This window comes from Meleagris gallopavo, chromosome 1, assembly GCF_000146605.3.
Source record: "Meleagris gallopavo isolate NT-WF06-2002-E0010 breed Aviagen turkey brand Nicholas breeding stock chromosome 1, Turkey_5.1, whole genome shotgun sequence".
Taxonomy (NCBI): domain Eukaryota; kingdom Metazoa; phylum Chordata; class Aves; order Galliformes; family Phasianidae; genus Meleagris; species Meleagris gallopavo.
This window is the reverse complement of record NC_015011.2, coordinates 47168807-47184495: the sequence shown is the minus strand read 5'-3', so window position 1 is coordinate 47184495 and position 15689 is coordinate 47168807. Positions and strand designations below refer to the sequence as shown.

At 38.0% G+C, this 15689-nt stretch overlaps 1 protein-coding gene across 2 annotated transcripts in view; it reads right to left on the bottom strand.

Moving 5' to 3' along the window:
* ATF7IP (activating transcription factor 7 interacting protein) overlaps positions 1-15689 on the bottom strand; it is a 101880-nt gene that overhangs the window by 6032 nt on the left and 80159 nt on the right. Inside the window, exons 11-14 of one of the 2 annotated variants that reach the window (XM_003202340.4) lie at positions 10227-10305; positions 7470-7628; positions 6828-7013; positions 2153-2265 (exon numbers count right to left, since the gene is read on the bottom strand). In XM_003202340.4, the coding sequence (XP_003202388.2) occupies positions 2153-2265; positions 6828-7013; positions 7470-7628; positions 10227-10305 (537 nt within the window). The remainder of the gene's footprint in view (positions 1-2152; positions 2266-6827; positions 7014-7469; positions 7629-10226; positions 10306-15689) is intronic. The other variant, XM_019614378.2, reaches the window with a different exon arrangement.

Below are 15689 nucleotides of genomic sequence, written 5' to 3'. Positions count from 1 at the left end.
TGTGGTTACAATGGGCACAACATTTTGTTATTGTAATGCCAAGGACTTTTTCATGGTGGAATCATCTAGTTTTTGTTGTTGAAGTTTTGCGTGCATGATATTGGCTTGCTTTCTTCTCATTATTTATCAGTGAAAGTTGAATGATGTCTAGATTCAGAGAATTGTTAGCCACTTTGGTAATATATTTACCAAATCAGGAGATTGGAAATGAGGTGACTGTGTAACAACTGAGTATGCAGGCAACATACTTCAGTCTCAACAACAGAACGATATAAAATTAGTCAAAAGTAAATTTTGTCTTACTAAAAAGGGTTTGAGGTGAGGCGTAAAGAATCAACTCAAGCAGGGATTAAAACAAAAAATCCCCAAAGACCCCAAACCTCAAAAATTCAGACTTGGCAATTAAGGATGTTGTCTGTACTGTTTTCTTCTACCTAACCTTTGCAAGCATCTGTACTGAAAAACTGATCATAAAATTACAGAATCCTTAGAGTTGGAAGGGACCTTTAAAGGTCATCTAGTCCAACTCCCCTGCAGTGAACATGGACACACACAGCTAAATCAAGTTGCTCAGGGCTTGATCCAGACTCACCCTGAAAGTCTCCAGGGACAGAGCAACAACCACATCTCTAGGCAACCAGTTCTAGTGCCTCATTACTCACTGCAAAAGACTTTTTCTTTATGTCAACCTAGGTCTACCCTCCCTGAACTTGAAGCTATTTCCCCTTGTTCTATCACCACAGGTCCTGCTAAAAAGTCTGTCCTCTTCTTTCCTGTAGCTCCCCTTTAGATGGTGAAAAGTTGCTATCGGGTCACCTCAGATCCTTCTCCAAGCTGAATAGCCCTAGCTCTTTCAGCCTGTCCTCGTAGGAGAGGTGTTCCATTCCTTGGATCATTTCTGTGGCCCTCCTCTGGATGCAATCCAACAGGTCCATGTTCTCCTATACTGAGGACACCACATCAGGATGCAGCACTCCAAGTAATGCCTCGCCAGTGCAGTGGGGCAAGATCACCTCCTCCACCCTGCTGGCCACGCATCTTTTGATGCAGCCCAGGATATGATTGACTTTCTGGGCTGCAAGGGCACACTGCTGGCTCACGTCCAGCTTCCCATCCACCAGTACTCCCAGGTCTTTTTCAGCAGGTCTGTGCTCAATCCTTTCTTTCCCCAGCTTGTATTGGTAGTGAGGATTGCTGTGACCCAGGTACAAGATCTTGCATTTGGATTTGTTGAACCTCATAAGGTCCTCCTGGGTCCACTGCTCAAGCCTGTCCAGGTCCTTCTGGATGGCATCCTGTCCCTCAGGTGAGTCAACCGCAACCCACAGCTTGGTGTCATCAGAATACTTGATGAGGGTGCACTCAATCCCACTGGCAGGGTCACTAAGATATTAAAGAGTATCGGTCCCAGCATCGACTCCTGTGGGACACCACTTGTCACTGATTTCCATCCACACATTGAGCCACTGGCCACCACCCTCTAGACTCAATCCTGCAGCCAGTTCTTTATCCATTGATCAATTTGCCCACCAAATCCATATCTTTCCAATTTGGAGAAAATGATGTTGTGGGATACCATGTAAAAGGCTTTAGACCTCATCACAAAATGACCAGATGGTTGAGGTTGGATGGTCTGAAGGCCATCTGGTCCAACCCCTACTGAAGCAAGGGCCACCTGCAGGCAGATTGCTCAGGACCATGTAAAGGTAGCTTCTGAAGATCTCCACGGAGGAGACTCCACAACCCCACTGGGCAGCCTATTCCAGTGTTCTCTCACCCACCCAACAGAGAAGTATTATCATCCAATTCATAGGCAATCCCATGAATTATAGTTTCAAATCATAATAAAACTTCTTGTGGCAGTTCTTTTGTACTCCTGACTCCACAAGTCACCTGCAGATAATTCACATCATTTTTCAATATGCAACACTGCTCATTTGAAGAACTCTTGTGTAAGCTAACATGATAGCACAGTTTTCATTGTTCCTGGTAGAACTTTCTGAAGGTGATATTATGGTGTTGTACATGTGACTGGAAAGTGTCTACAAGATATTTCACTATTCTTCAGTTCACAGAGAAGCAATCTGAGACATACTACTGCAGAGACAAGTCTGTAAATCGCCTTAAGTAATTTCAAAATGACAATACTCACTGCATGCACTTGTGGTGGTCGATGATGCACTGTAAGCTGAGGTGCTCCAGATCCAAGAGTTAGTCCATTGTTCACAACATATGCAGTTGTTTGAGGCATTCGTACTGTCATGCCTGTAAGAAGCACGATGAATATTTTTGAATACTGAATATTTTAAATCAGCAAAATAGAACACTGGAAACCAAACTCCTTCATTCAGCTGGCCGACACCAAATTTGAAACTGACATATCCTTCTCAAACTGCCATCAGACTAATTACTGTACTAAACCAAAACCACTTTCCATTCCTCTAAGCTGTAAAAGAAAACACGTGCTAATGTCTGCAGAAGAGACAGAATGATGTTTTTGTCATTTGTAATATGAAAGAAATGGGGGAGGGGAAGTGGGGGAGATTCAGGCAGCTTGAGCTTTACAAAAATAAATAAATAAATCAAATCACTTTGGGATTCAAGGAGAACATAAATGCTGCAGCAGCAGAATAACACCCAGTCCGCATTCAAATGCTAGGAGGCTGTGTAGTGGATGGCATGAAAACCAGAAAAGATTACGTCATTGTCCAAGAAGCTTGTCTTCCCTCACAGAATGGACCGTTATGAATATGTACTCACAGGAATTGCCATTTCCTTGCGTTCCATAGCAAACTGACCAGTCTGCAGGAGTAAACTAGGTAATTTTATAGCTTCATATCTAATATCCAGAACTCTTGCAAAATACCATGCAGTTACGCATTTTATACTACATTTCTCTCTCTTAAGTAACATTTTGCCCATTTACTGGTGGGAAATACAGGTTTTATGCGCTCAGTGCTTTTCTACTCGTTATTGGTTGCCTAGCCAGGTGGGTAGATGATAGTAAAGCAGTGGATGTGGTCTATTTTGGCGTAGCATGGTCTGAACAATCGGGTAGCGAGGTAAATTGTGAACTGGCTAAAGGAAAGAAACCAGAGAGTTGTGACCAATGGGACAGAGTCTATTTGGAGGCCAGTATCTAGCGGAGCCCCTCAAGGCTTGGTACTGGGATCAGTACTATTCAATATATTCATCAATGACTTGGAAGAGAGAATAGAGTGCACTGTCAGCAAAGTTTGCTGATAACACAAAACTGGGAGGAGTGGCTGACACACCAGAAGGCAGTGCTGCCATACAGTGAGACTAGACAGACTGGAGAGTTGGGTGGGGAGAAATTTAATGACATATAACAAGGGTAAGCGTAGAGTCTTGCATCTGAGCAAGAACAATCCCACATACCAGTATAGGTCGGGGACTGCCCTGTTGGAGAGTAACGTAGGGGAAAGGGATCTAGGGCTTCTGGTGGACAGCAGGATGACTAGGAGAGGGCTAATGGCATCTTGGAGTGTATTAGAAAGGGTGTGGTTAGAAGGTTGAGAGAGGTTCTTCTCCCCCTCTATTCTGCCTTGGCAAGACTGCATCTGGGATACTGTGTACAGTTCTGGGCCCCTCAGTTCAAGAAGGACAGAGAACTGCTTGAAAGAGTCCAGTGCATAGCCACAAAGATGATTAAGGGAGTGAAACGCTGACGAAGCTGGGTCTTTTTAGCTTGGAGAGGAGAAGAATAAGGGGTAACTTCATTAATGTTTATAAATATGTGAAGGGTGAGTGTCAGGAGGATGGAACCAGGCTCTACTTAGTGACATCCAATGATGGGACAAGGGGCAATGGGATAAGCTGAAACATAGGAAGTTCCACATAAATATGAGAAAAAGCTTCCTTCACGGTGAGGGTAACAGAACACTGGAACACGCTGCCCAGAGAGGTTGTGGGGTCTCCTTCTCTGGAGCCATTCAAACCCACCTGGACGTGTTCCTGTGTGACCTAATCTAGGTGTTCCCACTCTGGCAGGGAGATTGGACTAGATGTCCTTTTGAGCTCCCTTCCAACCCCTGATATTCTGTGACTCTGTGATTCTTCTATTTCTATCTAGAAATAGCAGATCTTGGGCAATATCTTCTTTACAGATTCCCAAACGTATGATATCCAAGCATTCCAATTCTTCACAATAGAAAGAGTAGCTCACAGAGTGATACATTTCAGAAAACTACAGATTCTTTGATAATTTCTTTCTATAAACAGTTATCCAGCTTTAACAGAGGTGATGAGAGTCAGACATCCAGGTAAACTGTAGGACTGAGACAGTGAACTCAAATACAGCGCTAAATCTTACTGTTTTTATTAAGCAGTATAAGTAGTGTAGCTGTTTCATCTCTTTTTCCTATTAGCACAGCTATCTAAGAAGCTAATGAAACTGGAAACTCTTACAGGATAAACAAAAACTAGCTATTCCTTACGTATGAAAATTTAACCGAGTACGCTGCTTTAGCATGACGTGATTCTGTCACAAGAAATTACAATAATCTGAAGAGAGATGGACAGAAGTACTTTAAGAACATATAAAGTACACAGTTAGTATTGCTTCTGTGCATCTTTGTGAAGATCAGGTACACCTAACTACTCGGTTAAAGTAGCAGTACAAACCTACAACTCTGCAAAACACACTGGATGAGTCAATCTTCTGAAAAAAGAGTGCAGAGATCTTACTACTTAAGCATCTGCTACTGACCCTAAAAACAATTTCAACTATAGTAAAAACCAAAACGGATTATCACGAGCATTTCTGTATTAAAACGCCGTATAATAAGGATGGTTAAAAATCCAGAATGGGCTAGAAGATGGACACTGCTGACAGCTAAAAGAGATCAAAGAATGTAATAGCTTTTTTGCTACAACTTAAGCGAAACATCTATATCTGATATGCAAATATGAAGCTTTGAAATAATCCGTATTCAATATAAACTGATCTTCAACCTGCTCAGGCCAACCACCAGGTGCCCTTGTCCTGTGGTACATGGAAATCACGATATTAGGGAAGAACTGTCAGTTTCTTATGTATTATTTGGCTTGTCAGGCAATGATACTGTATAATACTCTGACTTGAAAAACATGTTCATATAAATGCCTTTAACAGTAACAGAATTACAAAGAGATCTAGGTTTGAAGGGATCTCTGAAGATGATCTGGCCCAATCTCCAGCTGGAAGAATGCTCTTTGATTAGGTTATTCACGGTTCTGTCAACCTGAATCTTATTTATTTTTATTGGAAACCTTTTGGAGAATTTTTGAGCAGATAATTCTATCAGTGGACCAGCAGGTCAGAACAACACTACAGAGAGATCTGTTGTTGGATGATCTCACCTGAAAAACACATGAATTCCCTCTCATTAAAGTTCTCCTATAGAAAGCTTTAAAATAGCATATTATCTATTCTAAGTTCTTCGGCAACACCTTAACAATCTTGCATGCCCATTACAAATTTGACACAAAGTAGAAATTGCAACTAAAAATAATTAAATTAATAGACTGTTAAGTACTCAAAACTCCTTCCAAAACAGCAGATAGATTGCACAGGCTTGACTTGCAGCTAAGGGTAACAATGACAAAAACTAAGGTGGATTGAGGTTATTATCCTGCCTCTTATGGTCTTCTGCCACCAGGAACACAAGATGTAGACGTACCTCTGAAAAGAAGAATATGAACTCAAGTGCGTGTGGAGCAGCAGTATCATGAGTTTAAGAAATACAAACAAATACTCTGAAAGAAACACTGATTTCCTCACACCCTGACATTTCATAGATGTACCTCAAGAACTGTCTGATCAAGTTCTGCTTAGCTAGCACTGCTGATTTTTCACAACCCAAGGCAATGCAAGTGAACCTAGTTGTAAGAGACGCTTAGAATTAAATGGCTACAAATATGCATGGACGTTCTTTTTTCCAAAAACTAGTATTTCAGAACCATAAATCTGGAGGATTTTATGGAGGTATAATCTCACACTGTTCAAGCACAGTATTCTGAGTCTGACTTATACAGATGGTGTCTAAGAAAATTCTCTACTTGGATGTCACATAAATGTAACCTCAGTCTGTACAACAGAACAGCGAAACTTATGTTAAAACATGTTGAAAAAGCATAATAGAGAAATTGTGGGGAGCTAAAAAAGCAGTTAAAATCCCCCACTTAATAGCAAAATATAAACTACTATTTAACTTCAAGGTTTTTATTGTGAAGACAGAGTTCTCAATTCATATATTTTTCTGCTTTGGGAACACACTAGTTACACTAGCAAAGTTGAGATGAACTTGCTGACATCCCTAGACAAAGAAACAATCATGCATCAGAATTGGTGAGAAATTCTACCTGTCTAGACTTGAAATAAGAAAACTTACTGGGCACAGGACATAAGAGATCATGATGGAATTTTAGATGGGAAATCAAACATGATTTACTACATAGATACAGATTTTAATCTTGCAAGCTTAATAACAAAATATTCTCCAGAACAGCTGTGCTCATGACATTACTTTCTGATACCTTGTGAAGCACTGGAAATGCCACCCAGAGATACAGAGTTGGCAGAAGCAATGTATGAAATAACTTAATTGCACTTTTTCCTCACTTAAATAGTTGTAGTGTGAAATATTTCTTAATAGCTGGAAGTTTTCTCAAGTCTTTAGGCTGGCAAAAAAATAACCTCTAATTTGGACTAGTATTGTAAAACAAAACAAAACAAAAAACAACAACACAAAACAATCTACATCCGTTAGGCAGAATGTATGAAGCTCTGCTGTGCTAGAATGTGCCTGGGAGAAAGAATTCCTTACCTCCAGTCTGTGGGTTGACTGGCCTTAAACTTGGACTTGGCATGACAGCTCCTCTTACAGAATTCTGAGCTGGTGGTGCAGGAATAGTAGTATAGACCACCTGATGGTTAGATGGGGTTCGTGGTATAGGAAGTTTTGCAGCTGTTTGAGTCACTGGTCGATGAGTTACATTCACTGTTGTCGGAGCTGGAAAAAGAGACAAAACAAAACCTAGAATGTAATCCCAGAACATGCAAAATAAAAGCTACTGCCACAAAATTCCATCTGCTTCTGACAGTGCAAGAAAGGAGCAAATAGCATAAACAAATGGTAACGGTAATTTTCAGCTGAAACAGTAAAAATGTCAGCATCTATCCAAATTCCAAACAGAAAAGATAAAAATAATATCCCAAAGAATCAGACTGAATAAAAAGAAACAAACCCAAATCCTCTATTGCTAATAAGTCCAATATTCTGATCTGTGTAAATAAAAGTAGTTCTGAGTGTAAGGATAGCTGTGGAGAAGATAAAAATCACAACTGAACACAAGCAATTAAGAGTCCACAGAACTCATCAGTTGTAAGACGATTGTAATGCCCAACAATTATCTACAGAAAAAAACCCATAACAAACTAACAGACAAAATAACAAAGATGAAGTTACCTGTAGGTAATACATGTATAGTGGTCTGGGAAGGTCCACTTGTTGGCACGCCTGTTTGCTGCAGAGGGTTTGGTTGCAAAGTTTGTAGGGGGCGAGACAAAGGCTGGGCAGGAATGCTCTGTGCTGTAGGAGGTGTCTGATTCTGCTTCTTGGCCTCTGCTTTAAAACAACAATAACAATAACAATGACAACTGCAAACAGAAACTAGAACATCACAGATCTATTCATTTCCTGTCATTCAGATTATCAAAGAATATTTTCTAGCACAACATTTCTTTCATCTTTTCATTCTGCACACCAAACTGTTAAAATTTCATTCAGTTCCTCACCTTCATCATGTCAATTGTTTTCCACCCTATACTTCCTAATGTTTCCTTCTATCATTATGAAGTTTTTGTATTTCTGCATAATTTGAAAACCTGATTTTTTCTACCAAGAAAGTAGTGGCCTAAACCTTAAAAAAGGCTTAAACATCGTGTTTTAAGTAATAGTTCTTGTCTTCTTCTGGTGCCTATATCCTATTTTTTGCTGACTCTTTCCTTTGTTTGGTATGTTAGTCACCCATTTTTTGCTGTTTTGAATTTTCATACTATTTTCTTAATGAAGGAAAATAGCTTTATTATTAAAAAAATTTAGAAGATTTCAAATTTTGTTTTCTCACATTGTCAACGTGACTTACCCACTGATTGGGAGAACTGAGAAATACAGCACCTGTATTTGCATTTCACTAGAGCAATATTTTTCCTGCTTTAGTTTATTTGTGGCATCGTAAAATAATTTGAGTGCAAATCTGTATGTAAACAGACCTTTTGTCCACAAGGAGAACTGAGAAGCTGTATTTTTAAGCTAGATTAGAGTAACAGTGGGCAGATAAGGCACCACCAAAAAACTAGAAAACACAAAGTTAAGAGAGTAAGTTTTAAGAGCAGACATTCAAAAATGATTTGCCCTGACAAAACTGCACACGCAACAACCATTAGTTCAGAAAAAGAGTACACAATGTAGAAATAAAAAATATTACACTCTTGAGAATACAGCAATATACTGAAGAACATGTTTGCAAACTATCAATCAAGTATGCTAATGAAGTTACATACAAGAACAGGACTAATGGCAGTGTGGCTCAAGATGTTTATTTATTTATGAGGAAGTGGAAAGTATTTTGATGATCACACTGTCTTTAACACCAGCTACTGATAGCTTAAAGTAGCAGTACCCTTCACAAACTCTTATATGATAAACCTAACACAATTCATGACCTCAAAAGTAATACAAAATAAATTGCAGACTTTCTGCATTGTCCCGTTTGTAGACTGAAGTTGAGCTACTTTGCTGAAGTCATTTGACAAAAGCAATTTTCTTTCAGTGAACAAAGCAGCATATAGAAGCAGTAAAGAGATCCTTGTTTTGAAAATACAAAGTGAGATATTTCCTGCTGTTTCATAAAGTAACAGGTCTTGCGATTTGTTCAATCTTCTTGTATTTCCTATCGGTATGAGAGACTTCCCAGTGTCCAGCAAATTCCTTGATGAGATTACTATAGGGATGTACACACATAGTCACTTTGAATACTTACAGATTTCTACACATTATAAATGCCACTGCATCATTTAAATGATGCATAATTTGAATGAGTGCATTCTTCATCATGATCTAGAGGAGATGTGCTCATGATCCAACCAGTAGGAATCTAGACATACTACTGCCATAAAAGGGTCATTTAGATAACAAGGACAGTCTGGGCTAACATGACTTGTTTTGTTTTTATCTCACATGGAAGCAAGATCATTTGTCCCTAACAAATCAAAAGTCCTGCTGAGATTTCAGCTGTGGAAACTAGGTCAGGATTCTACCAGCCAGAAACGATGAAAGATAACCGATTCAGGTATCACTAGCAAAAAGGTTATTTAGCGGTGTAAATAAAAAATCAGCAAGGAAAACAAAGACTAGGTACACAGTAAGCACAGAATTAAGGTTAGAAGTAATGTAGGAACTATTCCAATGCAAAATGAACAAAATATCATCTTCACAAAAAGTGTGGAACTCGAGAGAAAGGACAATTTGATTTCTGGAAATGAACATAAAATGAAAATCATTACTACTGAGGCATAGAGCAAAACTAAAAATCTAAACCACAACATGGAAAAGAAGAGGGGCTAATTTCCATGCAAAAAAATGGGCTTGCAACACTGCAGTCCAAGCAGTGCAATCTACAGTGAGGTGCAACCACACTGTCAAAGGACATAAAAGCACAACTATATTTACTCTAATGTTGGCACACAGACCCAAAGCAGAGAACAGATCAGATCTTCATTTGGTATTTACACAAAGTTGTTTATTTAGGAGGAAAAAAAGGATTAGAAGCTCTAATAATCTAATGCCTGAATACCAACTGTAGAAAGGTCTTTAATTACTCAGTCAACAAAGACAAAATCTGCCTACAGGAAGTTTCAAAAATGTAATAAAGAATTTAAACTTCTCAAATTACTTCAGATTATTTATTTCTAACAGACTTAAGCACAGAAAGCAACATCTCTTAGATTAAAGGAAAAAGGAAAAACCTTAAAGACAGTATTTGATACTAAGCAGAACTCCTTTTGTTTAAGGCCTATCAGAATTCTCCAGTAACTGCTCTGCTTTACAGAAACAGCAGGGAATAAAAAACACCGAACTGAAACTCCTTTCTATCATTCAAGGGCATGAAATAATACTTGCAGCTCAACTGCCCCAGCTGTTAGGAAAATCTTTTACACTTACCTTGAGAAGAGACATCATCCTCATCATCCAGTGTAAGGTCAATGACACCTCCTGAATCGCTTCCTGTGACCTTCCCGCTCTGAAAGACAAAACTCCTTCATTTTGCAAAAGCAAATCCAGGGAACAAAGATGGAAAAGGGATATGAACTGAACACTGAGTAAGTGAGATCTCAGAACTGAAGCACTTATTATAAAGAAACTGATGCATTGAGCAGTAGGAGGAGATTTCAAACAAACTTCTCTGGACTTGGAAAAACAGGCAAAAACCAAATATATGGATTTCAGTATCAAATACTGAACTATCTCTTAACTTAATGACCAGTAGTATATTGTTATTTTACGGGTAAATACATTAACAAAATGGTATTATTGAGTATCTTTCAATTATGACCCTTGTGATATTTTAATCCAATTGTGATCTGTGCTTTCATTTATGGTAGTATAATCTTTTGACACAATAGTCACTGGGACAATGTAGGACAATGTATTACTCATCTTGACATAGTTCAGCCTGCATGCCTACAGTAACACTGACTTCAGAGTACGAAAGCCTCTTATGCAACCCCTATGTTAATAAATCAGGTCATCGAAAGCCATTAGAAAATTCCAATGGTTTCCAGCTTTTAACTTCTTTATAGTATTTTATCCATCATCATAAATTTCAATATTCTGTCATCCTACATATAAAGCTATTTGTGTCTACGTCTTCAGAGAAGATTAAGTAGTTTCTGAAGGCTAAATGTTACAAAAACTCAGCGGGCCATCAAACAAGATTTATCTTCTGGATCTACAGATCCTTTGACTGTTTAGACTTTTTACAGGAACCACCAAACTTTTTATCTAGCTGAAGGAATAAATAATGGAAGAAAAATCCTAGGTTTGTCTTGGTTTTTAAAAAAGCTTTCTAGAACAGATGTGGAATGACATGAATATCTAATTTCTTAAACTTGATGCAGAATTTGGTTTTGTAGAAGAGATGATCATTTGTTGTTGTTGGACTGAACTGTTACTGATTTACGGATTGCAGTAAAGCAGATTCCTTGGGACAAACAAGGGGTTAGGAAAACAATTACCAAAATCACTGAATAATTAATATGAAAAACAGTGTAAGTTATCAGCCACACACAGCCAGCATGATAAAGTCTAAGAAGATTCAGATGTTACTGTGTAGTCTAATAGGGACAAATGCAAACAGCCCAAGGATTGAGATCATCTGCTCTATGAACTTTATTTAGCGTAAATGAAGTCTTTATTTAGCCTTTAATGAAGTCTTAAAGACAATTCTCATACTGGTAAAGCTTTGAGGAGGGGCTGATATCACTAAATACAAATGAAAGCAGTCTCTGAATTAGTGGTCATTGGATTTGGAGGGCCTGACATGAATGATCATTATGCATTTAGATTATAATAAAATTTCTGCTGAAGTTCTGACGCTTTCTGATGAAATTCTGCTAATAACTTGGATGATATAAAACATGAAGAACAGTGAAGTACTTAAGTTCCAAGATGACAGAAGTGACTTCTGCAGGGATTCTGTCTTTGTTCTACATAGAGAAACATCTTTCAAATCTAATCATGGAATTCTTCTGCTGAGAGATTTCTATTTCAAAGACCTTCCAGCTTCAGTTTTCTTCACGTGATGACCTGATTTAACCTCTTGAAGCTTAGGATAAACGTCACATTCAAATAACCAATAGCTACTTGATTAGCATAAAATCAAGAGGAATTTCATTCCAACTTGATAATCTTCCCAGTCAGTGATGCGACTTTAAATGATGGTTTTCTTCACTAGGAGAAAGCAAACTGAAAAAGGAGGGAGATCTACGAGGAACTGGAGAAAGAAGAAACTAACACTAAACAATTCATTCTTCCCCCACCACAGAATCTATTTGTCTGAAGTAATATCCTTCACTTCTTCTTCTACAAAGAAATTCAAATCCCTGGAGAAAAATACTCTCTATGAAAGTGTTTTGAAGTCCTACTTATCTGTGTCAGCTGAGAAAGTTCTTTGAATTTCCAATATTGCATGAAACTTTGATTTTGATGTGTCTGGGAGGCCAGAATCTCGAGTTACGCAGTGCTAAACAAATAATCCAATCAGCCAATTCCGTCTCAAGAACGCAGTTTTCAGAAGAAAAGACCTTTGAGTTAACCACACTATTCAAGTTTTTCTACTGAACAACCCTTGCAGAAATCTCCTCAGTAAGAAATATCTTAAAGTTGTTACATTTCCTTCCACAACGTGTACTAAAATTGTGGACCTAAAGGGCAGTTTTGCATGGTGCTCTCTTATACAACCCCTACTTCCACTTCCAGAGCACACACTCAAGATAAAATAAGAGAAAGTTGCAGTTCACACACAGCACACCACACTTCACTCCTCAGAGTTAGATTCCTCTAATTTACCTGCCATGCCTCTCCTGTGAAAGTAATTTAGGGCTATGGGAAAATTGCAAGGTAACCTGAAATGCTGAAAATGATGCATGTTGTGTCGCATAATAAAAGTATGCAGAAGGGTATGGGGTTGTCAGGGATATTCCTTCACAGAATAGACTGCTGATTATGCCTGTCATAGAGGTCAGAATTCTGGCTATTCAAAGTACCAGCCAACATTTAAGAGGAGGAGCAGGCACCATTTCTACATTCTGTAGGATTCACATAGTTTTCAGATTCTTGTAGATCTCTCATATCCAGGAAAGAGAACAGTAAGAGATTTAGGAAGAATGGGAAATTAGGGATTGGAAGACTGGTTTACACTTCCTCATAGGGAAGTTAGACATCTCCATGACCAGACATAGTTATGTTTATGAGGTGTTTCTGGAGTGCTGTTGCTTACCACATGAATGGTTAAGAGCTATGAATGGAACCACTTGGAATCATTCCTGCCAGAAGCAAGTAATAATGTCCTGTGCCCAATTACCAAAAAGGTAACAATCTTGAATATTATGACTCTTTTAGTCAGAAATTATCTCAGGATTTTTTTTTTTCTTTTTCCTACAAGGACTTGCAAAAGCTCTATTTTATAATAGAACCACATCTGAAGAAAGGCTAGAAACAAAACTGCTCTTACTCCTGCAAAATGAAGGGAAGGGGATTCTGAGGAAGGGACTGCCCTGTTGTACATGAGAAAAGGAAGGTTGTACAAACCACTCAAAGCAAAACCATGAACCAGCTTAATAAGGTTTGTGGCACTTGTGAAGTGAAAGGAAGTGTAACAATGCACTTCCAAAAATGTATGAACCACCTTCTCATTTAGGTAAAAATCTGAAATAAAAAAATAAGTTTTTCATCTCCTTATACTATACTTCAGCAAGCACTGAGGCAGAAACTAGTAACACAGAAAAGTATTTTGATCTGCTGTGACATTTCAGCTTTCTCCAAACACAGGAATATCAAGAATTCCTGAACATGCTCCACCTGATCTCAATAGAAGAACAAGATGACACAACTATGACACCTTTTCCCTCAGGACAACCACAGTAGTAAGTTCAAAGCATTTAATGGGAACCCAAAACATATGCATTGTGCCTTATTTCACATTTTGCTGAGTAACAGCAAATCAAATCTGAGTAACAGAACAGTCAGTGGCCTAGAATGAACTGGAACTGAAACTAAATAACTGAGGTAAGATGAAGTGATCCATATCTACTTGGAACATGTTAGTAAAACTAACAATTTTATTTTATTAAAGCAAACAAAACCACAGCCAACAATACCAAAACCTCTGAAGCCACCTTTTCTCATTTGTCAGAACTAGAGCATTAGTCTCCCAAGTGACAGAAATCAGCTGCACAGAAATCTGTTTACAATAGTATCTGTGTAGTTTCCAGAAATCATGACATAAGAAATTTATACTGAGGTTTAAAATAAACTTAAATTGCCATACTGCCTTTTCCATCATCTGTACCAGTTTATGCATGTTAACACATATGCCATTCATGTGTGAATAAGAGGAAGTGCTCCAAAAAGCTGTCATTCACACATCTGTTTTGGACCTGTTTTATCCAGAGCTGACAAGACAAGCACAAATGGCCAAGAGTGAGACCTGAACATCCAGTTAACCACAACTGCATCTCACCTGCCTTAGTTTTAATCTTTTTCTGCTCATATGTATCAGCTGGGAGTGTAGCAATTTTACACAAAGCAAGTTAACATTATATGCCTCAAGACAGTAAGCGTTAATTCCATGTGCTTGCTGTCGGAACACCAAAGACCTGCAAGACCTGCACTGACCAAGTTCCCATCTAAGTTTCCAGTGACAATGAAACAGGAACATAAATTTAACAAAACGTAGAATAATAACTGATGGAAGTAAGTGGGTGTTTGCAGGCAACACATTAAATGATTAAGCCTGAAAAAACAATTAGTGAAAGAAATTTGTTGGCACTCGTATGTTTCAAAGGTGCAAATACGGTTTTCAAACTTTAAATAAAAATATAAACTAACTAATAATAGCATTTGCGTCTGTTTAAAATCAGATTTTATATGACCTGTAACAAATCTGCATCAATAATTTGTTTTCTGATTACATTTGAAATACTTCTTATACATTTATTTCTGCAGTTATCTTTCTGCAATTACTAAAATATGGAACTCTACTTCTAAAAAAGTAACTAGAAAGTGAACAGAATTTTCATTTAAAACATATTATTCAACAATTTATTTCTTGGGGGAGGAGAGGTGAGGAAATCCTGCTATCAAATGTCAGATTTCACAGATAAATGTGACAAAAATTTAGAAAGACAACAAGAAAAATACAAGACTTCATCTCTTACTGACTTTGTAATTTTAATATAGTCACATCTTTATTCTTCATCTGTCACTGAACTTTCATTTGCAACTGTTTTGCATAAAAGCAATGTATCCTGTAACTGAACACTTCATAGATCAGTACAATGTAGATCTGTCTAAGAAGATTCATGCAAATTAATGTACGTTGGAGTTCAAAAGCAAAACACGAGGTGAAATGAATGACAAAGGGTTGCAAGGTATGATTAAGAGCAGAAACAAAGGTGAAAAAAGAAAGCAGAAGGAAGAAAAAATACAGGAAATGAGAATTACAAGCCAAGGAGCAGCTAAGCATGAACCGCTTCAAATACTAGACTGTGTGAGTCTTCTGTAATGACTATTCAATGTCGTGCATTTTTCCTCAAAAAGCTAGCCAAGCAGAAGGAATCTCACATTTTGAAAAGTGTGTTCTTCAAAGAATATCTTTCAAATTCCACATCCTCTGCTGTGGTTTCTTCAATTCGCAATTATGTCTATACCAACATTTAACAATATGGAATTACCTTCAGCTTTGGTTGTATGCCAAATAATCCACCCAAGCATCTTCCTTGGCAGGTATGGAGGATAATTATTTTAATACTGAGCAGCTCTTTCATACAATTTGTGAAAACAAAAGCGTAAATTTTCTTTCAAATGTCTAGCTAAACATTTTAAGTCCTGAATCAGAGGTTGTCA